General features: G+C 51.4%; 3 protein-coding genes across 9 annotated transcripts; 1 reads left to right on the top strand and 2 right to left on the bottom strand.

The window, feature by feature from the left end:
• Positions 1-817: 817 nt before the first annotated feature.
• rbm14b (RNA binding motif protein 14b) lies at positions 818-12,132 on the bottom strand. The gene is made up of 4 exons (XM_086105509.1): positions 11,988-12,132; positions 7,917-8,269; positions 4,890-5,880; positions 818-2,788 (listed from the first exon to the last, which is right to left on the bottom strand). The coding sequence occupies exons 2-4, from the start codon at positions 8,263-8,265 to the stop codon at positions 2,494-2,496; spliced, it is 1,635 nt and encodes a 544-aa protein (XP_085961635.1). The 5' UTR covers positions 8,266-8,269; positions 11,988-12,132; the 3' UTR covers positions 818-2,493.
• A 1,559-nt stretch (positions 12,133-13,691) lies between these two features.
• ccs (copper chaperone for superoxide dismutase) lies at positions 13,692-17,469 on the bottom strand. 2 transcript variants are annotated; one of them, XM_086105505.1, is made up of 7 exons: positions 17,310-17,348; positions 17,088-17,160; positions 16,310-16,631; positions 15,000-15,060; positions 14,330-14,407; positions 14,150-14,253; positions 13,692-14,079 (listed from the first exon to the last, which is right to left on the bottom strand). In XM_086105505.1, the coding sequence occupies exons 1-7, from the start codon at positions 17,331-17,333 to the stop codon at positions 13,947-13,949; spliced, it is 795 nt and encodes a 264-aa protein (XP_085961631.1). In that variant the 5' UTR covers positions 17,334-17,348; the 3' UTR covers positions 13,692-13,946. The 2 variants fall into 2 exon arrangements, with proteins under 2 accessions (XP_085961631.1, XP_085961632.1); XM_086105506.1 differs by lacking the exon at positions 15,000-15,060 and having other exon boundaries at positions 14,150-14,407; positions 17,310-17,469.
• Positions 17,470-17,515: 46 nt separating this feature from the next.
• On the top strand, positions 17,516-21,744 carry gal3st3 (galactose-3-O-sulfotransferase 3). Of its 6 annotated transcripts, none has more exons than XM_086105503.1 (3): positions 17,516-17,860; positions 19,116-19,218; positions 19,288-21,744. In XM_086105503.1, exons 2-3 carry the CDS (start codon positions 19,133-19,135, stop codon positions 20,396-20,398), a joined length of 1,197 nt encoding a protein of 398 aa, XP_085961629.1. In that variant the 5' UTR covers positions 17,516-17,860; positions 19,116-19,132; the 3' UTR covers positions 20,399-21,744. The 6 variants fall into 6 exon arrangements, with proteins under 6 accessions (XP_085961629.1, XP_085961627.1, XP_085961626.1 ...); XM_086105501.1 differs by having other exon boundaries at positions 17,518-17,860; positions 19,285-21,744; XM_086105500.1 differs by lacking the exon at positions 17,516-17,860 and adding an exon at positions 17,867-18,094.
• The last annotated feature ends 924 nt before the right edge of the window (positions 21,745-22,668 follow it).

The raw sequence follows: 22,668 nt of genomic DNA, 5'->3' as shown, positions 1-22,668 counted from the left end.
CCCACCAACGTCGCCATTTGCGCCACCGCTGATGCGTGCGCGGCGCTCATGATGACATAACACATCATCTCATCCAAAAACAAAGTCATCCAAGCACCAGGTGGCAGCGACAAATAGCGAGACGGAAACACGCCGTGCATCTTAGCTCCACAAGATACGCTTGCTTTCCTCAAGGCTCCCATTTCTTGACAGCAAGCGAGTGACGGCGGTGGAAGGAATGTCTCACCGTAAATGGGGGGGGGGGGGGGGTCACTCGACGTGCACACGCACACACAAATAGCCCCTTTTCATGTGCATTCCCTCATCTATCGGCGAGGCGGTGAGAGGATCCGGGAGAGGCGAGTCAGCGCTCCCAGCCGGTGGCGGCGGCGGTAGCGGCGGGAGAAAGCACGGGGTGTAAACGGCGGTGGGCGGGGCTTGGGTGCGAGGGCGGCGAATGCGGCGGACTGGGATCAACTTTCGGGGAAGGGAGAGTGGGTCCGTGTCCACCTTTGTGACAACGCACGCACGAGAGAGGCGGCGGCTTGTCGATGCGAGCGGGGATGGGCTCCGAAGAGAATGAGAGGGAAAAGGGGGGGGCAAAAGCTTTGTTCATTTACCTCGGTGGCGACTCACGCCATGCTAAAAAGTCTTCCGCGCCCAAGCCGCCATCCGGGTGACCTAATCCAGTTGACATAGTTAGTGGCGATTTGGGAGTGGGGGGGGGGGGGGGGGCGGCATCATGCACAGGGAACACACAAAACGCGACACACCCACCCAAGGAATTCCCACCCCATCCCACCCCTACCCCTGCATGAAGAAGAAGAGGAAGAAGAAGAAGAGCGTACATGGCGCAAGCTTTGTGTTCCTTTAGTCAGCACCAAACAGCCAGCCAAGGTTTATTCAAAGTTTGGATACACGTGGCAATCCCAGCATTCCCTCAATCAAATAAAACACAAAGAGTCCGCAAAGGTCGACGAAGGATGCAACCACAACGTGGTGGTGGTGGTGGGGGGCGCAGCAAGGCAGTTGGGTGATTGCAGTGGGGTGGGGGTGGGGGTGGGGAACACCGTGTCTATGTGCAGCTGTCAGATCTTTAAGAAAAATGTCATGACTTGAAATAAAAATGTCTTTTTGGGGGGGGGGGGGCAAATAGATGGCATTTGGAGTCAAGGAAGATAAGAAGAGTCCCTTCCCCCACCAAACTCAATGGCGCTCGCCACGGCGTCTTCCGTGCGAGGTCAACGTAAGCGAGCCCCCGCCCCCAACGACCAAGGTGAAAGTACTTGTTGCGGAGGCACCGAGTCCAGCTTCGCATTCGCAAGTCGACATGCACGGCAGAAACCGACAGGAAAAAATAAAAACACAATCAAAATAAAAGGGGGGGGGGGGTTGCTATCCATGGATGGGAGGTGAAATGAGGGCGAAGGTGGGAGCTGCTGTATAAAAACCAGGAGGAGAGGTGAGGCAGTGGCTTCTTGCATTGCCATGACAACAGCAGGGGCGGTGGGAGAGAAGAAACTAAAGCTTCTTGTGTGCTTTGACAATCCCCCCCGCCCCCAGCATGTGCTTGTCTGACTTCTTGACTCAACGAGCTGAGATAAGGCAATAGAAAAACTTGTTTTGGAAAGACCCCCCCCCCCCCCCCTGCACTTGAACACACACGCGAGTGGCACAGAACCTGACTTCTTGAGGAACTCAACACAGGCGAGTCGTGGAGGCGGCTTACTACTGGCACCCCCCCTCCAAAAAAAGGGGCCAACGTGCGCTCGTCACAAAGTTGGGGGCATTTGGCTTTCTGGTGACATTTCACAATCACCCTCAAATGAAATGCGCAATTCGAGCCTTTGCAGATTCGACATCTGGACTTGAAATAAGCAGACGTGCTTTTTATTTTTATTTTTTTTTAATTTCCCATGACCGTTTCCAATGACGTCAAGATCCCTTACTTTGATGATACGATTTTGATGATACGATTTCGGCCTCTGAACAAATTGCCATGGTCGTGAGTGAAACCAGACTGCTGATCGAATTCGGATATTTGCAAGCGGCGGCATTTTTGCGACGGACTAAAACGAAAACGAAACTAAATGCCGATCGGCTTCCCGCACTGGCAGGAAAGCGGCCGGAACAAAATCGTCCGACGCGTCATTCGGCAATCTCACGGGGGGAGATTCATCAATTCCAATCAGCCTCGGACGAACGTCGTCATCCGCCCGCGCACGCGACTGCTGACCAGTTGAACTCGGGTGCGCCAAAACCGAGGTCAGCCGCAAAGGTTCTGCGGCGCATTTCCAAAGCCCGACGACCCAAAGTTTGCGAGAGTGCCGCCGGCCCCCGCGACGGCAGCGGAGGTGGAAGACGGGCGAGGGGCTGCACCGCATGACAAACACAACAGCTGGTCAAGCAGGTTAATGGCCCCCGCCGGCACCCCCAAACAAACGCACACCCGGCGGCCCGTGGGAGGAGGAACGGAGCAAAGGAGGGGGGTGCGGAGGGGGGCTCGGGGGCGGACTATCGGAAGGGGGACTCAGGCGTGTGAAGGGAGAGTTCGGGGCGGCGGAGGACGGACTCCTTGCGGGTGGTCGGCGGCAACGGCGGCTCATACACTCTGGGCGCGGCTATGGCCGCGGCCATGGCCGCAGCGGCGGGCACCACCGGCCTGAGGGCGTCCAGCGCGGCCACGGGCTGCCCCGACATGGCGGGCACCGCCTGCACGCCCGAGATGGCGGCCATGGCACCGGGGGAGGGGTAGGCGTACTGGAAGGGAGGGTACTGCTGCAGCTGCTGGTAGTAGTCAGCATAGTATCTGCGGGGGGAGGGCAGGCAACACCACAGCGTTACAAGACGCCCGTCATCCCTTCGTCTCATCCCAAAATCAAAAGTGACTGATTAGTTTGCCGGCGTTTTGCAGACGCGCCGCCAACGGCTCAGATCGAGCCAAGTCGGACACCGATTCGGGCGAAGGGTCGTCGACTTCAACCGTGGCCGTTTCCTTCTGTTCGGACAACTTTGCAAAATGCCGCCAAACCCGTGTCGGATTTCGTTCTCCCAGAAGCGCTGCGGCGCGTCCTCCCCGGTCTCCGCGCCAAGTCGACTTGGGCTCAAATCAGGACACGGACCGACTTTGACCTCGCAGGTCCCCTTCGATTTCTTCTGGCCTCTTTTGCTACAGTCCCGGGAGGTGGGCTCCGGTTCCGCGGATCTGCACAACTGTCATCGGAGGAACATCAAGCTGCTGGGAGATGGTCTTCTAGCCTTCGCTTTTAACCATTTTTTTCCCTCCCAACTGTCTCCCTCTCTCTTAGTGTGGTCACCAAACGGCACAATGACGATCGAAATCGGCAAAGCCGCAGCTGCGCTGCTTGCTAAGACGACACCCGGTGGTCGGACGTGAGCCTGTGGTCAAGTCGCCTCCAACCCACCGCTGCAAACAAGTACAGTGAAACTCCTCTAGAACAAAACCTACATGGGTGAAAGAAAATACCCCCTAGTGTGAAAAAAATATTCACGCATTAACACTACTCCCACTTTCCTGCCCTCCACACAACGAAAAAAAAAACCCTGTTGCGTTATAGGAAATCTTTTTCTCTGCTCTTGCCTCGCGACGAGATTCACTACAACGAAGTCTAATCAAACAGCGACCTCTACTGCTTCGTTCGGAAACAGCAACAGCAACCACCAAACTGGTTTACACATGCGCAGTAGTCCAGGAAGCGTTTGTTATTGTTCGTTTCAGACGCAACAAGAACGTTGCATTGCTAAAATGGCTCCAAAACGGACCTTTGGATGTCAAGCAGTTAAGACAAGAAGAGCTCTGATGCTGGAAGAGAGGGTAAAAGTGATCAAAATGAAAGACGGAACAAGCAAAATAAAAGACATTATCCAAGAAATGGATGCAAGTGAAAGTGAATGCTGATCGTAAATTTGGCAATTTCTTTCCCTTTTTTCTTTCTACACTGACAATATGAAGTGTCAAATAAGTGTGTGCTCATACTTATGCACTGTGTGTGTGTGTGCTTCCATCTGAGATCAAATTTGCTACAGTAAAGGGACAAAAAATTGGAATCACGGTTATTTTTTTTCCTATATTGTCCAGTTTCAATCATCACAATTTGTTTTTCAATTGCCAGGCTGAAAGCAACGGTACTGAAAACTACAGAAACTAGAGAGTAGTTCAACATTTTATTAAACATGAAGTAAATTTGTGAAACAAAATGAAAAAGATTAACAATAGAAAAATATGAAAGCATTTCTTTTGTTTGTTTTCTTTTTACTCAACAGTACAACAGATGGAGAACAATAAAAAATAACAATGAACGAGTTGACAGTCTTGAGTGTTTTGGCAGGTACACAAGACCCCGAAGTGAACAAAGCGCCCCCTCCGGAATAATGACGAGGTCTTCAAATGTAACCAGGAACAGGTTGAAGTGAGGGTGCAACATACGCCGCCGCCATCGTTATCATTTTCGACCCGGGAGGGGGCGCAAAAAAAAAAAAAAAAAAAAAAAAGGGGGCTCCGGCTGAGTAAAAGCTAATCTCGTGCATCAGATGGAGGGCACCGACGGAGCAGATGACAACATCACCTTTGTCATTGTTACGGGGAGAGTCGCTTTGATTGATCGTGATGCCGGCTGCCTAGAGCTCCTGACCAAACTTCCTGCTCAACTTGATCCTGATTTCATGTTAAAATCAAACTTGGCCCGTGGCCCGTTTTTCAATCCGAGGCCAAATTTGTCAGGACGGTCGGGGACTTTTTTGTCGTGTTGGATTTAAAAACAAAACAAAACCACCACATAAAATAATCAGTCACTTTTTTTTTTCCGATAGCCAATTGAAAATGACAGAAGAACAACGCGCAGGCAAACTACGAGCTGGAGGTCGGCGGCGGCGGGCAGACGACGTCCTACCTTGCCACGTGGTCCTCGGTCGCCTCGGACGCCGCCTCCTCCGCGGCGCGGCCGGCAGGTGTCGGGAGCAGGGAGCGCCGCGGTTTGGCCCGCTGGTAAATGAAAGGCTTCATGATGGGGTCCGGCAGAAGGGGGGCGGCGGTCCGTCGCAGCGGGCTGCGGTCCCGCTCGCCGGACTTGGCCGCCGTCTGCGGCTCGGCCACGACCTGCTGACCTTGAGCAAAATAATGGGCCTGCCTGGCCGCCTCAAAGATGGCCGCCGCGGGGTCGGCGGCGCCCATGGCGGTGATGTGGGCGTAGGCGGGCGACATGGCCTGCGCCACCGTGTAGGCGGGGTTGACGGCCGCCGCCGACTGCATTTCCAGCCCGGGCGCGGCCGTCAGGTAGATGGGGTTGGCCATCGCCGGCGTGTAGACGGGCGCGGTGTAAGCCGAGGCCGCGGCGGGACCGGCCGCCATCTGGCCGTAGAGGTTGGGGGCCACCGAGCCGTACACCTGGGCGGCCCCCGACGTCAGCGCCGCCTGGTTGGCCACCGAGCCGTACAGCTGGTTGGCCACGTTGGCGCCGTACACCTGGCTGGCGAGGGCGCCGTAGACGGCCGGGTTGACGGGGTTGCCGTCGGTGCGCGTGCCCGTGGTGATGCCGGTCAGGGCGGCGTACGTGGGATCAAAGGTGGAGGTGTTGTACACCGAGTTGTGCACGCTCTGCTGCACCTGCAGAGGCAGGCCGGCGGCGGCGGCGGCAGCGGCCGCCAGCACCGCCGCCTGGCTCTGGTACTGCTCCAGGGTGGGCTTCCCCACGGGACACTCGCCGGCGTAGTGGCCCTGCTTGCCGCAGTTGACGCAGGGGATCTTGCCGGTGGGCGTCTGCTTGCTGGGCTGAACTTTGGAGAGCTCCACGGAAAGCGGCCGCCCCTTGAAGGAGGTGCCGTGAAGCGCCTCGATGGCCTGAAGCGCGTCCTCCTTGTTCTCCATGTGCACGAAGGCGTAGCCTACGGAAGAGGAACGCCGGGCCGTCAGCGAGCGCGGCCGCGGCAATTCGGAAGGAAGGAATGGACCAGATTGGAGGTTGGCGCGTTTTTTTGCATAAGCCTGATCAAACCGTCTGGATTCTGGATTTCGTAGTCAAGCCTCCCTCCCGTCCCGTGCGGCTTATGCCTTCGCAGCCCCGCCGTTTGGCAGATGTTTTTCGGGACGCCCTTCATGTGGCTCTTTTTGGCGCGCCGCCGTCTCGTTTTAGCTTGAAATGAACCCACGCGAGATCCTCTTTCTACGCCAACAGAGAGCGATGGCCGTCGGTTCTTTTCATCACTTAACTCTTTGGGCATGCCTGTTGATGGATATCGCCAGACGGCACGTTTGTTCGTTTACAAATGCGTTGGTATTATTTTGAAAAATGTGCGTTAAGACTCGTACCGCAAATGCTTGAAAGACACGCTCGGGCGGCATTTAAATGGAGTGTCCCCGTAGAGTTTAATGGCAAAAAAAATCAAAATCAAAAATGGAGTGACTTAAGGGACATTTTTCCTACGACAACACTGAGTTGACATTTCCGTTTGAGTATGATATCTTTCCGTTTTACTTGCGAGCCCGAGTTCCAATGGAAAGATCCAATTTGGAAGAGTTCCAGAGTGGCGCATGCAACAAGTGTGACACGTTGACACATGAAGCAGGTGCCAGGGGTTGTTCCCGCAGAAACGATTTGAAGGCGGCCGCGTCCGCCCAATACTCGTCCCAATAAGACTCGCTGCCCTTCCAAACAAGTCAAGGACACATTTGGGAAGCGAGCACATTTGAGTCCGCCGACCGCGTGAAGTCAACGGTCGTCAAGCGGAAGGAGCAACGTGCCAGGAGCTCCCGGGTCAAAAATTCAAGCCTGATGAGAACAGCCACTGAATCGCCGTGTTGAAAAGACACGTTTACCGGCGAAAACGCCACGTGTGGCTCGCACCCTAACTCAGGGGTAGGGAACTCCAGTTCCTGGAGAGCCATCTCCTGCCCTACTCCAACACACCCGATTCAATTGCTCAGGCCTCGACAGAGCTTGCTGATGAGCTGATCTGACTCTATATTGACTCTATTCTTATTATTTTACTTGTTTGACTGCGTTTACCAAACCGTTGCAGCCAGTCGGGGAGTTGTAAGCAACCCGTTTCTAGCTTGTGACAATTCTGCAGACAGGAACGCCAAATGACTGCACTGACAATTGCCTGAATGGCCCGAATTCAAATCGGGAGCCAGTCAACGTGGAAGGCGGTCGAAGCGGAACGCGGCATGAAAATCCTTCATTCACGGCCGAGCCACTCTTATGAGCGTAAAATGGCTGATTCGCAGCGGGCAAGTCGGAGCAAAATGGCGGCAAAATAGCGCGAGAGTTGCCTGTCCGGCGAAAAGAACCACTGGCCGGCTTTAAAGTTTCTCCCAAAGGGTAAGTGGTTCAGAAAACGGACTGTCGGTCGGAAGAAGGCCCCGGGTTCTGCCGTTCCACACCGCACGGCGAGGCATGTTCAACGTGAAGTCACTCATTTGAAACTCAAGGTTGATGCTACGCCGCCTGCCGTTCGTGCGGTTGTAGGTTTTCGCGGCGTAACGGCTGACTTGGGGCACGAATGCTGCCGCCACAAAGCGACTTCAACAGCACGTCGCCGTCTTGAAATAACGTTTGGTCGCTAATTAAGGGCGCAAAAGAAAAAAATAAGCAAACTCATGGCGGACACGGCACTGTATGGCGCCTGTTGCCAGCCCGTAGCGGCGGCTCCAGCGTTGGCAACGCTGTCGGATTACTTTGCGGATGCACTTTATTCGGCACGAATGACCGCGCACTTGGATCCAGACAGCCCGACAGTCACTTTTTCTATGGATCACTTTTTAACAAAGCAGGCTGACTCAAGTTTGTGGTTTGAGCCAGCAAAACTGCGACTGCGCTTCGACTCAAAAACCAAAAACAAATACCCAATTATTCGATGGCATTTTCAGTAAGATATGCAAGTAGCCGCAACACACAATCAGGGGTCAAGTCTCGGCTCACCTTTGACCTTGTCGCATTCCAGAACTTTGCCAAAAGTCTGAAAGAGCTGCTGGAGATCCTCGGTGGTGCACATGCCGCTCAGGTTGCCCACAAAGACTTTGGTGGAGTGCAGCGGCCGCCCCCGCGACTCCTCCACCACCAGGTTGCGCCCGCGGAACTCGCGGCCGTTGAGCTCGCGGATGGCGCGCTCGGCGGCGCCCTCGCCCTGCAGGTGCACAAAGGCGAACTGTCGCAGCACGCTGCAGCTCACCACGTGGCCGTAGGGCTCAAAGATGGCCGACAGCTCCTCCTGGGTGGTGTCCAGCGCAAGGTTGCCCACAAAGAGCTTCACCGTTTGGCCCTTGTCCATGGTGCTGCGCGGAGGGAGGAGAGAAAGGAGGACCGGTTAGCTCGTCGGGTGTCGAACGAAGCCAAATGGAATGCGACGCCTCGGGCGCAAAACGCCCACGCGCTCCGAGCGGCCGGCCCGCCGCCCGCGATTACCGTTAGCGCACACGGACCCGAGTGTTCTCCGGATAGTGATGGGAATTCCGGCTCTTCTTAGAGAGCCGGTTCTTTTGGCTCGGCTCACTAAAAAGAGCCGGCTCTTTCGGCTCCCAAATGGCTCCTCAGTTTTTTTGTTGCTTAATTTAATACCAAAAATAATGTAGAATTATGTCTAACATGAATTATGAATGTAAAAAATATACAGGATATCAAATATTTATTATTTTTATGGCTTTATTTATATTCTTCTGAACATACTCAACATGGAGTGTGACAAAAAATAAATGACAAAGTACAAAAACAAAGACCCATCTCAAAACAAGGTCAACAAAAAGTTCCAATCTCTGATTGTGTATATTTATAAGCTTTTAACTATTTACAGTAAAACAACATAAGTAAGCTTTGATTACCACACAACAAATAAATTAAAATTTGATATTGGATATTTTAACCTTGCACAGTCTACACACTGCCTTTGAACTATCAATTAAGTTGAGATCAGTCCAAATTTCACTGCGTTTCCTATCCATTTTCTCACCTTTCCACCGTGTTGTTTTTTCTCTGTAGTGCTATCGAGCTCTCTCTCGTCTCCCTGTCTACCCTCCCCTCCCTGTTCTACCACGGATCTTGGCCAATCACGTGCGGCTTTAACAGAAAGGGGGGAAAAAACAGGAGAAAAAAAAAGTCGTCTCCTATTGGGAGCGGCTCCCGATTAGGAGCCGGCTCCCGATTAGGAGCCGGCTCCCGTCGTTCACTTCAAAGAGTCGGCTCTAAGAGCCGGTTCGTCCGCGAACGACACATCACTATCTCCGGAGGCTCCGCTCCAGACCGTTCCGACGGGCGCCAGTGGTGTCGGCGTACCGAAATCGGGGCTCCCGTACGATACCCGCCCGCGTGGCGCAGCTCGCCGGCCCGTCTGAAACAACGCCATGAGAAAAAGCACCCGACATATCAGTTAACGCTCACGTCGCCGGAAGCATCGCCTTTCAGCAAATCGCTCCAAGAGGGAATGTTCTTGTTTGCGCCGTTCCCGTGACATCGACAACGAGGCCGAGCCATTCTTCAACGTTTCAAGGTTGCTCTCACCTTTGTAAGACCAATAGAGCCACGTGAAGACTGACCAAGAGAATACTTTGGTGAAAAAAATTTATATGCAAATGTCGACACAGGAGCGCTCCACCTGAACTGCAACGATACTTTCCCTCGTGATAAGAAGCTATCCACGCAGCGGTTCAACCTATTTGACAAAAGCAAATCATTCCCGCAGCTGCTGTGATTTGTCGCGCCGATTACAAAACAAACGTTGCTTCACGGAAGAACGATTTTCATAAAACGTGGACAAAGCGGTTGCATTTTGCCTCCGCTTTCAAGAATGGGGCGCTATCTGTCGTACTACACACAAGGAACTTACGATTAAAAATTAGGGCCTGAGCCCTAAAAAAAAAACGGCGTGTGCGGCTGATGAGTACAAACAATTAGACGGCGTCAAAACACTTTTTTCTTTTTTCCATCCCAGATTAATTTTAAGGGCCGTCATTATTGGCAACTTTTGATATTTGCCGGCTGGCCTGGTTCCTATTCCCCGCAGGAGTCAACTAGAAATATAGAGTTGAAAAAGAAAAATGAAAGAAATGATTTCTTTTTCGGTTCCCAGAATGCATTGTGTGGCATGTAAAGGCATGAAAGGGCGGGCATCCTTGTCCGATGCGTTTGTGTTGTGTGAGCAGTAGTCGAATGCGTCATTCAGGTTTGATCCATGTTGCACATTTTGTTTTGCAATTCATGTTGCACTTTTTAAAAATCATGATTGATCTTTTGAAACAAAGCGTGGCTTGAGGTTATGTGTAAAATCCAGGGCAATTCCTTGCACAACTTGCATTCCTCACCCAAGCATCGGCCTATTCAGCTGACCAAACTTTTTGTGTTAGCCTTGGTGGCTGCCCCACTGCCACGTGGTGTTCCACAGGGCTCAATTCTGGGGCCTCTGCTGTTCTCGGCGGGTTGGTTCCAGTAGCCCTTGTATATCCCATCCTGCGAACTCATCGCCTTTGCAGTCTCGAACTTGGGTCTTAAACTTCGACACTTTAAGGGCAATGGGAAGAAGGATACTTGAGCACTTTCATAATAAGAGGGACGTCCGCCAACAGACGGACGTGGGGAACTAGGACACAATGTGAATGATTGCGATTCTGTTGGTCCTGGTTCAAAATCGATTCGATACTCGGTGCCTGACTGTCTGAACAATACTTCCAATTTTGTCACATGTTGCCCAAATGTTGTTCCCCCCAGAATCTAATCTAAAAGTGCATCACTGTCTTGTTGGTTCCGCTATTGGGACTAGGAGAGGTTGCCACCAGAGTCATTCGCTCAGTCAGAAATCATTTCTTTCTCAAAGTGATTCTTTTTTTTGGGGGGGGGGGGCAGATAATTGACAATAGTCACTTCTCATTGGTCACACGCCAACATACAGTATTTTTATAATTTTTGAGTGGGGGATCGCAGCCTTTTCAGACTTGAGGGCGACGTGGGAACCCCGGCGTTGTAGTGTCGACTTAAGTTGAAATCTTTCACACCGCTACTTCGAATCTAGAAGGAACCGAGGCAAGGTTTCAATACTTTCACAGATGCGCTTGCCATTTTACCCCGAATTTTCATCAAATGATCTCATCCTGGCTCTCTTCTTCTCTAGTGGAGTACAACCTTCGGGTTGGAGGTGTTCTTCAACGTCTGGTGGTGAACCTTCAACTTGAAACTGTTGCTCTACAGCAATGGTGTCAAACTCCTTTTTTGTCACGGGCCACTTCAGAGTTATGGCTTCCTTCGACGGGCTGGTGCAAAATCTCATCATTATTTATTACCCGTGACGATTTGACATTTCGATACAGATTTCAGCAAGAATCATGATAGTTGACATACATGATTTGCTCCCGCGGGCCACATTAAATGACGTGGGAGGGCCGCATCTGGCCCCGGGCCTTTACTTTGACACCCGTGCGCTACAGTCAACTTTTATGTCCCCCCCCAAAATTCATCGAGGTCCGCAGGTTCTCCATCACATCGACATTGTCGAGTGCTTGCAACACACGATTGCGAGAGCAGCTCTCCTGCTCCTTGCCACATGGAAGCGCAACGCATCGGTTATTCTTCTCATTATTATTATTATTTTTTAATCGACAGTCTCCCTCAGCTTCTTCAGAGCGGCGTGCTGATGACGTCACCGGACGCTGACTCATCACACTGGCGTCGACGCAGACTCGAGTTGGCAACAAAACGGCCAACAAATAACTCGCCGGCGTCGCTGCACATAGTGCGTACGTGAGCCAACAAAATATGGATGGGAGGGTCGGGGGGGGGGCACAGAAACAAAACAAACGCCGTCGAAATGTCGAGCAGAAAGCAACGCACGCACACAATGAGATCACTTGGCTCTGTCATTACAGGCACGTCGATCACGCGCACGCGAAGAACCGGAACAAAGGAGCAGCCTGCGCCGACATTCGACTAGTTGGCGGCTTCGGGCCCGACCCCAGAAACGGGGAAGCGTCGTGCGTTAGAGGGAAGAAGCGTTCCAATCGACCATCTTACCTTCGCGCTGGTGCTGCTGCTCTTTTTCAAAATGGTCGCGGCCGCTTCCGCCCGACTGCCCGGCATTCAAGGGGGAGGGGGAGGGGTTGTGGGCGTACGTACGTATGTACGTACGTGCTCACGTACTTGCTGTGCGCGCGCAGCCACGTCAGGCCTCTCACTCGATTCGAAGTTTATTCTCGTTCTTGAAAAAAATATATATACATACCTGTCAACTTTTCGGAGCGCCAACCTGTATAAACTACCCCAAAAATCCTTATAAAGAGCAAAAAAATCCATATAACATACCAAAGCATTTTATATGTCAAAATAACGGCAGAAAAAAAACCCACGAAATTTTCAATGATATTTATTGTAGATCTCCATAATACAATGTCTGGTTAATGTCTAATCATCATTCTACTTAGTGGCATTACTGTTTTCAGAGTTGTATTCCGGAAATGAAAGCATTGGAGTAGACGAGCACCATTCTGGGCAAAAGCAAATGGAACTACCTGTTAGGGGGGGGGGGACAAAACAAAAAACGGAAATTTTCAGAATCCGTATGATTTGTGCGATACGGCCATATACGTAAGATTCACCACAAAATCCGTATGAACTATGGCTAAACCGTATGAGTTGACAGGTATGTATATATATACGGTATATTCTCGTTCTTGAACATGTTACATGGCACCGATCTCACGAAAACAATGTTCATTTCCACTTTGGTTGTTGGTGGGAACCAGCAAGAAAAGCAAATACTGTCCAGTGGTACGTTAAGCTAAATTCGTTTTGTATTTATGGCACTCAATATCTGAAAACATTTCTTGAATTAAAACAAAAAAGATCCCTGAGGGGCAAATTCAACTTACAGCGCCGTTGACAACGTGGCAGGGAAGCACTTCCACTTTTGCAGGTTACATGATGATCTGCACCATTTTTTTTCTTTTGTGATGGGGACGGCCGAGTGCTAATACCAGCCTGATTTTCGTGGGGGTTGCCGATACCAACCACAGATACGATCATAGTCTGTTGTGGAGTAAGTGTTCTTCTCCAGGTGCTCTACTATGGCAGTTTGACGCATTGGCAAATCAACATCCGTGTTAAAAAGTAAGGTCTTTGTTCTTAATTTTTGGCATTGATTTAAATGAAATGATATACTGTATATCAAAAGTCTGAGAGATTATCAGTGCGCTGGGTCAATGAGTATCAAAGAGTGAATACTTGTACTGGCATCGGTCTGAAAATAGCGGTTTCAAATTTGTGACCATGACGTGTGGCATTGGGAAAATAGCGGTCAGCACCGCCGCTTCGTTGCAATTAATTTTGAGCCCGGGGTTTCATGCGACACCCGTCTGCAGCACAACTCTTGAGAGTAAGGTACTGCCGCACATCAAAGTTCATGTCGAAAATGCACATCTCATCAAGCCAGAAGTGACACAAACCTCGTGTTCATGTGTACCTTTAAGGGGTGTGGTCTAGTCAGCGAGCAAGTTCTTCAAGTTGGCCACTTACCAAAGGGGGGGAAAAAAAGCCTTTTGAGTTTGAAGGGTCACGTGGCCCATCGAGCATTGACACGATGAACGGTCCTGTCACCTTTGTTGCATTCGTTGAGCTCGTTTTCCAAAAAGAGGGTCGTGTATTTATTCATGCGTATGTCTTCATTTTTTTAAAACTTTGAACTGATTGGTTTATGGTTTGAACCAAAGTAGACGCGGAGAAAATTGTTCAGACCTCTTTTAATGGGGAAAAAAAAAACAGCAGTTGACAGAAGTGTCTTGAGTCGAACTTTCCATCAAGCCATTTGACAAGTCCAATATGGCGCTGGAACACAAGCGTTTGGCCACCCGTGGCCTCGAGAACATTGAACAGGACTTGTGACTTTCAATGTTTTCTGGAGCTTTAAAACAGTGGACGTTTTGCGGCACGGTGACCGCTTTCTATCGGCTCGGCCGTATCTTCACGCGCGATCCGGCGTCAGAGGTTGCTGCGCCCTTTCCCGGCGATGGGCCGCTCTCGCTCCTCCCACAGCGTGAGTCCGTCGCAGGCGCACACTTGCTTGGGGTTCTGGAAGAGGCCCGCCGACCTGGCGATGATGCCGCACGCCAGCCTGCCCGCCAGCATGAAAGCGCCAGGCCTGAGCGCCACTGGGAATCTTTGCCGCTTGACCGCTCGCTTACCTGGCACCGGAGTTTCCCGTCAGCTTGGAGAGCGGATGCCCACCGCGGCCCAGGTCGTCCGGCCCGGCGTCCACCACCAGAGACCGCCCGATCACGTCCCAGACCTGCAGCCGGTCACCAACGCCTTGACTGAGAGATTGCGATATCGTGTGTGTGTGCGTGTGTGTGCACGCGCGGTACTTTAAGCTGGCTGTCCTCCAGTCTGAATGACGCTCTGCCTTCAGGTCCAGCGAGAATATTTCCCAGATCGCCAACGTGCTGCATGACAACAACAAAGTTGGTGAAGCCCTTTTTCCACCGTGCGCTCGCTCGGTGCCAAAGAGGCGCGCGGCGGTGAAAGACGAGCCTTCTTCAGGCTTTTCTGAAGTCCCCGCGCGGCCGCTCTCAACTCATTTTTGCCACATACGCAAATAATGGGCGTGTTAACGGAGAGCCGGGTGCTAAGTGCAGTGTGAAAAGGCCTTGAGAACACCACTGACATTTGCACATCGACAGATGTTTCCCCCCCCTCCCGCTTCATTGGGAGTCCTATTTTTTCCTTTCTATGACTTCATTGTTATTTTCATTCATTGTTCTCTTGTGCTGCGAATGAAGCAAATTCAAGGAAGACAAAAGTGCTTGAAAGCAGTCCTCCTCGTTTCTTCTTCTTCACCTGCTGCTCGGCCAATGTCTCCCTGCCCTTTTCATCATCAGGACCGTCTGGTGTTGCTTGCTCCGACCCTGAGTCGCTCGTGCCTTTTTCTTGGTCCACTTTTCTGTTTGTCATTCCAACACTTACTGTAGAAGCACCAAAATCTCTCACCCCGAAACTAACAGTTCTCACAAACACACACACCCAGGAAGTTCATACCCGCTCAGCATCGCGTGGGCCCCCATGGTGTCTTCCAAACGGGTTGAAGTGCTCGCCGCAGCTGCACACAGATGACCGCCAACAACGTCATACAGGCTGGATTTACTCGGGACCGTTCAAGTCACACAATCTGGGATATTTTGCTGCCAAGTAGCACAATTTGGACATTCGCCACAGTGGCGCAAAGACAAAGTCCTCTGTCCCCCCCCCACCCCACCCCATCACAGAAACAGAATCGGGCCACTTCCAAAAAATGGATGTCCTCACGTGTTTCATGTCACCCAAATAGAGACGTGTCAGTGGTTCGTAAACTAGGGTCTGCTGGCCATCATCATTTGCAATCAACTATTGTTGCGTCATTTACAAAAGTGCACCAGAGTAATCCATCGTTTGTCGTGGGAATGATGTTCCAGACCGTCCTACGCTAGAACCAACAACCTACCAAGTAGTGACCAAGTATTTCATCGACTATCTGTATACATCTATTTTTTTTTTTATTATTATCAAGCCTTGTGTATTGACTGCAGGACGTGCATGTGAGGCGCAGGTATTGTTTTTGTCCACTTGGGGTCACCGTGCTCACATTGTAAACGGAGTATCCGTCAAGCTGAACGTGTACCGGGCCTGTTGCGAGACTTCGGAAGAGAGCGAATGTACCGTCGAGATGGCAGGCTGTTTCCTGGCTAGATAGCTTGAGCCACTTTCACACTGCAGGGCGTGATGCCCAATTCCGATTTTTCGCTCCATCCCATATTTTCATCTACTTTTGTTGACATTACATGACCACAAGCGACTTGTAACGCATCCGTGATGAGACAAGCACGCATACAAAGCACGAAGGGAAAAAATACGTAAGGCCACATCACATGGCACAGTGTTTATGGAAGTCAATCGGACCCCGCGCGTAGGGGCTCATCTCATCTCAACGGAGGAGCGAGGCGGGAGCAGGTGGAAATCTTTGGGCATATGAGACAAAGTACCTGGATCTCCTCATTTCATGGAGTCGTTGCCCCACATAGCTAATGAACCGCGCGCGTGGCCGAATCACGACCAACGCCACAAATGGCAACTCCACGCTTCGCGTCTCAACGGCGTCCGCGCACTTTGCCAACCTCGCCTGCGCCCGACCTTGCCCGTCTCATCGCTTTTCACCGCCTCAGTCGACTGCCGTTTGGCCACAACAACAACAACGTGTGACGATTTGCTATTTCGACCCGCAGCGTCAACACAGCCAAAGTAGAAATGCGCGACAGTCGGCGATGAGCTCCCCCGACCTGCCGGCAGTCATGCGAGCCAGCAATCAGGGCTACCTGAGGCAGTCGTCCGTGAGGTCGCCGAGCGCGTGTACGTGGAGGCCGTGGGCTCCGGGCTCCAAGCCGTCGATGGTGCCGTCGATCAGGCAGCGCTCTTCGCACAGCTGCAGAAAGCGCACCACGCCCTGGACCCGCCGCTCCTTGCCGGCTAACATGGCCACGGCGGCGCCCAGGTCACCTTGCTCCTCGAAGCTCCCCATGCCCTTGAGGATAGCCTGACGATGGGTGCTCTCAATCAAGGCCTGCACCTCGCCACTGCTCAGCGATGTCTCCACCAGGACCCGTCCTTCGCCGACATCCACGCTGACAGAATAGATGCCTGACAACGAGAAAAAAATGTATAAGAATTCACCTGCGTCGTTATCACGGTGCGCGTTGGGATAAAGTGGGGTTCTCAACCTTCCAGGGGAGAATTTGATTTCCAAGAGTGCCCTCACAATCTCCTCAATGCCACGGGAATCACTTTGTTTTCCGACATTTGCAGATAAAGAACCAAACAAATTCAACTGAATTCCATTCAATATCGATCCATGGTCCTGCGCTGACGAAAAGGTCTCTCGCTCTCGCTTTAACAAATAACTACATTTTAAAAGTATGGCAAAAAAAGGCCGCATTCCAGACTGTGACGCACGCACGCACAAACAAACAAACTTTGAGTTCAGATGTATTTTTTCCATGCCACGAACCACTGGGTGTCCGGAGACCTTGGTTTGAGAACCTTTTGCTCTAAGGCATAAAATGCACAAAAGGGGAGATCGTAAAGTCGTTTCCGAACCTGCTTGGTGTTCAAGAGCGGTTTTGACTTGATCTCGACAGGCCTCACACGTCATCTGCACCGCGAACTCCAGCTGAGGACGTGCACATCAAACACACTTTCAGGCACGCAAGCAAAACCCCCCAAAATGAACGCTGTGTTTTTAGCTGCTTGGCTAGCCTGGTAGCCATCAAAGTTCTGCATTTCAACGCTGACTGACAATAAAACATGTGCTTGTCAAACCTTTGCTGGTTTATCCGTGTCCATGGCGTCAGCGCGTAGGCCGCTAAAAGTATTCCGTCATCGAGATAAGCTCAAAAAGAAATTTATCGTTCCGCTTTTCATAAGCGGAAGTTGTCATGGGCTGACGCGCCGCCATGTTGGCTAACGGGCGATGAGGTTTTCCGTCAAATCGGCTCCGCCATTTTGGTGAGGTCGAGGCCAGGCCTCGTCATTATTCTCCTCTAGTGTCCGTGACGCGCCACTGCAATTCGTTTTTGAAAGAACGGGTGGTGGAGGGGATAGCTTCTGAGGCAGTTTACTGCGATCGGATTCATTTCGTCAACGCTTGAAATGATTTCGATTTTAAATTAGAGATGCAGAATTATCCCCATTTATCCTAAATGGCCAGGTGGATTTTTCCGGATTGTTATTTTTGACCGTAAAAGAGAGGAGGAGGAGGGCGGCGTGTGATGGGCAAAGGGTGGGCGAGGGTCCCCTCAGCATCCAGGGGACGGGAGGAGGGAAATGCGAACAGCGGTCCCAGCGGAGCGGAAATTGCGGCGATGATAAAGGTGGGAGTCGACACGGCCGTATCCCCCCCCCCGAACATGCGTCGTCCTATCGTCATGTTACGGGAGACGTCTTTGAGCATCGGGGTTTTTCTTTTGTGTGGGCGCACGCGTGCCGTAACTCGTCATTTTGGAAGGCACCTCAGGTTCTGACGAGGCCAAATGGCATTTCAAGGGCTTTCGTCCGGAATTCATGTCATGATTACAAAAGGTCCATGGAGGAGATTACCGTGAGCGGTAAGTCCTCAATCGGGCCGGCCGGCTGCCCCATGAACGAGATCGTGGTGTTTTGGCTTTGTTTTGTTTTGTTTTTCTTCTTGGATCAAGCACAAAACGTGACTTGTGCTGGCCAAAGTGTCACCTGCGCTTGCGAAGTCAAATCATATCTTGACGTCAGGAACACGGCCAATTCTTCTGCGTGCGAGCATCTGGGCTGCAGCAGCTCCTTGTGAGTGTTCTCATTTTGGATTTGTGTGTCGATACAGAGAGAGAGAAAGAGAGAGAGCGGCAGAGATGGATTGATTGATAGATCCTCAAGGGTATGGGGATCTGATTTATTTCTTGGATCTGTTATTTTAAAATTGATGGTACTGTATTTGAAGACACTGAAAATCCTTTTTCATGGGGTGAATGAAAGCCAACCTGTTTGTACCCGTTTTCAAGTTAAGAGAAGGAAATGCTCTTGATGATGCGTTAAAGCCTTGTAGTTCTTTGTTGTGGTTTCAGAAAAAAACAAGCCCAAAAGGTCAATTAATTCATTGCCATTGAAAAAATGTCAAACAGTTCGAGACTCGGATGTGACGATAGAAAAGGATTGTCTTTTTGCTCGACTGAAATTCGAGGTGATTCACGCGTCACGATGAGGCAATAATAAGCCCGGTGGCTATTCCTTTTTTATTCTTTTTTTTCGGGTTTTCATCCATATCGGAAAGGGCATTTTTGTATTTTCTTTTCCGCGCTGTGTAGCTCATTCATCAAAAAAATTCAACAAAAAACATCCATTCACTCGCTAAAAGCAAAAATATCGATTGATAGAGAGAGATCGGACCCGAGTACACCAAAACAGAATTCAAAGTTCAGTCTGTTGGAATTGTCTTTACGACACGGCGACGAGGAGTCAAGGTGAATCGACCGGACAAATGGAAGCGGTGGCCCGCCGGCGCAAACCCCGCCTTCCCCGTAGAGCAGCCCGCCGCTGCATGTGAACAGCTGACCTCAAGTCGGATCTGACTTTTTTCCTCATTTCTCATGGTCGCAGCGTCAGTGGGGCGGAGGATGAGGATGCCCGCCAAGATCTTCCTGGCCCTCAGCGCCGTCACTCTGGGGAGTCTGCTGATGCACTACGGCGGCCGCTGGAGAGGGTGAGTAGTGAGCAAATGGCTCGAACTGACCCGATCTCCGAATGACCCGCGCTTGGCCGCCCGTAGCAGCGAGCGCGTTCCCTCCGACGACGGCGCCCCGTGCTCCCATCTGGCCGCAGGCGGGAAGGCCAAGCGCACCGACGTGACCTTCCTGAAGACCCACAAGACGGCCAGCAGCACCGTGCAGAACATTCTGTTCCGCTTCGCCGAGCGCAACGGCCTGACGGTGGCGCTGCCCAAGCAGCAATGCGGTCATCATTTCTGCTACCCCAACCCCTTCAGCGCGAACTTCGTACACCCGCACACGCTGCCGCCGAACATCATCGGCAACCACCTGCGCTTCAACGCCAGCGAGCTGCGCCGCGTGGTAGCGGCCGACGCGCTCTACGTCACCATCCTGAGGGAACCCGCCGCCATGTTTGAGTCCTTGTTCACGTACTATGGCCAGCGCTGTCAAACCTTCAGGAGAGTGCCCGGGGGCTCGCCGGGTGCCTTCCTGGAGCAGCCCCTGCGCTACTATCGCCCGCAAGACAAGAACTCCAACTACGCCCGCAACACGCTGACGCACGACCTGGGCGGTGACAAGGACCGCCCCGCCGCGGACGCGGCCTATGCCCGGGCCTTTACGGCCCAAGTGGAGCGGGTCTTCTCCTTGGTGATGATCGCGGAGCATTTTGACGAGTCGCTGGTTCTCCTGCGTCGCCTCCTCTCCTGGGACCCGGACGACCTGGTCTACGTCAAGCTCAACGTGCGCACGGCCGCCTCCAAGCGCCGCCTGACCCCGGGCCTTGCCGGGAAAGTCCGCGCGTGGAATTGGATCGACGCGCACCTTTACGATCACTTCAACGCCTCGCTGTGGCGCCAGCTGGCGGCCCTGGGTTCGGCCTGCGTCGCCCGGGAGCTCCGCCTCCTGCACGCCGCCCGGGAGAGGCTGTACCGGAGCTGCTTCGGCGGACGCCGTCCTCTTCTCAGCTCGGCGGGGAAGATCCGCAACAAGGACCTACGGCCCTGGCAGCCCAGTGCCCGGGTCGGCATCTTGGGCTACGACCTCCCCGGCAACCTGAGCCGCCCGTTCTCCAGCCGGGAACTCTGCCTCAAGGTCGTCATGCCCGAGATCCAGTACACGAGGATCCTGCTGCACTCCCAATCCGCCCGCTACCGCCGCAACCACCAGCACTGACTCCCAAGGGCACACCCTCTCGGGCTGCTGCGATACAACCGGGCTTCCTTGCGGGGTTCTCAAACTCATGGGGACTTTCGGCTGCGCCTTACAGACCTGACGCGTCCCACCGTGAAAACCAACCGGCAACCCCCCCACTCCCCAACCTGAATTCATCTCACCTGCTACCCCGACACCCTCGCGAGGTCTGAGTGCCCTCTCGCAGTTGGATGGACAAGGAGACTGGGAGTGTCACGACTCCAGCGAAGGGAGCCGAGGGTCTGTCGCCTGTGCAGTTGCCATGACAACTCTGTTTGTGTTACTGTGGGTGTGTGTGTACAGTATCTCTCTCTCTCTGTCTCTCTATATATCTATATCTATATACATGCATATAGATATAGATAGATGGAGAGAGATCGATAGACACGCGCACACAGTAAAATACTGTATCTCCATTGAAAATAAATATAAATTCCTAAAACAAAGAATTTTTGACAGTGAAAGCACACAAACGTGTTTGGAAGCTGTGTACATTTGATTACATCGATTGGATGAGACTAATTTGTGACATTGTACCGTATTGGCCCGAATATAAGACGGTGTTTTTCCCATTGAAATAAGACTGAAAAAGTGGAGATTGTCTTATATTCGGGGTCTAGGCGTTATACCCATTCACGGCGCTAGATGGCGCCAGATATCATTGAAGCGAATGCTGAGCTTGACTCCCCAGGCCAAAGCGAACCCCTGTCACGAAGAATAAAAATAAAAAGTAGCAGTAAGAAGGAAACGAGAAGAAAATAATAGAAGAGATAACAGAAAATGGATAAATCTGGAGAAAAGTGGGTCGAAGATCGGCCCGGTTAACCGGCAGCTGAGGAGAAGTTATGTCATTTACATTTCAAAAACCAGAAGCCATTCATTTACGAATGTGATTGCACTTGAGTTTACATATTTAAATGTTCAGATATTAAGATTTGAATGAGGCAAAATAACATATGCTTTGTCTCTCATATATATTGTCAGAATCATTTGTTTCAGATGCACTGGAATTATTTTCTGTATAAAAATTAATTTGTTGTTCAAAAAGTCTTTTTCAAACTTGAGTCTTGAAATAGAGGGGGTCGTCTTATAATCAGGGCCGTCTTATATTCGGGCCAATACGGTAATCTCTGGCTGCTCAAGTTTAGTCTCTGAAAAGTTGGTCGAGTTTCATGATGGACTGCGTGCGTGGGTGGCACAAAGTCACTTTTTGGTAAATAAGGTTTTACCACAGTTTGTGTTCGATCCGATTTATTTGAAAGACAAGCACGAGCTGGACGATGTACATTGACGCAATTGGTGGTGACCAATAAAGGGGAATTCGATGAGACGTCTCATTTTATCCGAAAACATCCAAACATTGATCGACAAAGCCAATTCCGATGAAGTAGGGACATTGTGTTCGTCTACAAAAACACATTACAATGATTGGCAAATGGTGTGAACCGTATTTTAATGGAATACACTCCAATGACAAACTGCTTCATATTCAAACGAATCAACTTGATTCTTTTTCACAAATAATCATGAACTTTATGAGTTTTATGGCCGCATCTGTTATGTCTCGGACAAGCCGAGTTTAGTTTGGATCCTAAAGCGTAGACTTAAACAAGGTCTCCGTAGAAAAAATATATATTAATGTACAAATCGCACCGATAAAGAGGGAACATAAAGCGCTGGTCACAACAAGGACCAGAGGGCAAAAACGAATAACAATAAGCGCTTGCACAAAAGGCAAGGGAGAAAAATAAAGACCGCGAATACAAACAAAAAACAATGTATCAAAAATACACGCCAGAAAGCCCAATCATAAAACAAAATCAGTACTTACTACACCATGGGTACCGAGAATACAAAAGCGAAACACGACGAGGTCTAAAGCCAACTAGTCAATGAGCAGAGGAACAGCAATGCAATAAACAATACTCCGACAACAGGTGCACAGCAGAGGGGTCCTTAAATACTGAGTCTACTAATCACAGATTGGCAGCAGGTGTGCACAGAAGTCCGCTCATGCCACCTGCTGGCCAGACCGAAAACACAACCGTGACAGCATCATGTTCGGAAAAGCCTGAGACAGGTGGCCCCCCAAAACCTGCGGAATGCTCATCAAACCCCCGTTTGGGATGCCCCACAGGAAGCAATAAGTGAATACTGGCAACAGGTGGGGGCAGGATTGGCTGGAAAAGGAGGTTCCCCGGATTGCTCCATCGTTCACGGGCACTGAGCGGGCGAGGCTCACCTCTTTGTCA

Source organism: Hippocampus guttulatus, chromosome 2, assembly GCF_054856545.1.
Source record: "Hippocampus guttulatus isolate MCC_2025c chromosome 2, RoL_Hgut_1.0, whole genome shotgun sequence".
In the NCBI taxonomy this organism is placed as follows: domain Eukaryota; kingdom Metazoa; phylum Chordata; class Actinopteri; order Syngnathiformes; family Syngnathidae; genus Hippocampus; species Hippocampus guttulatus.
This window is presented reverse-complemented; position numbering and strand designations above follow the sequence as displayed.

Coding starts and splice junctions, on each gene's coding strand:
- rbm14b (XM_086105509.1), bottom strand. CDS start 8,265: ATGGACAAGGGCCAAACGGTGAAGCTCTTTGTGGGCAACCTTGCGCTG. Junction 5,881..7,916: donor GGAATGCGACAAGGTCAAAG/GTGAGCCGAGAC, acceptor CCTCTTCCGTAG/GCTACGCCTTCGTGCACATG. Junction 2,789..4,889: donor ACCGAGGACCACGTGGCAAG/GTAGGACGTCGT, acceptor CTCCCCCCGCAG/ATACTATGCTGACTACTACC.
- ccs (XM_086105506.1), bottom strand. CDS start 17,333: ATGGACACGGATAAACCAGCAAAG. Junction 16,632..17,087: donor CGCTCTTGAACACCAAGCAG/GTTCGGAAACGA, acceptor TCTCGTTGTCAG/GCATCTATTCTGTCAGCGTG. Junction 14,080..14,149: donor ACGGGAAACTCCGGTGCCAG/GTAAGCGAGCGG, acceptor GCTGGCGGGCAG/GCTGGCGTGCGGCATCATCG.
- gal3st3 (XM_086105499.1), top strand. CDS start 18,073: ATGGAGGAGATTACCGTGAGCG. Junction 18,095..19,115: donor GGAGGAGATTACCGTGAGCG/GTAAGTCCTCAA, acceptor TCATGGTCGCAG/CGTCAGTGGGGCGGAGGATG. Junction 19,219..19,284: donor TACGGCGGCCGCTGGAGAGG/GTGAGTAGTGAG, acceptor GGCCGCCCGTAG/CAGCGAGCGCGTTCCCTCCG.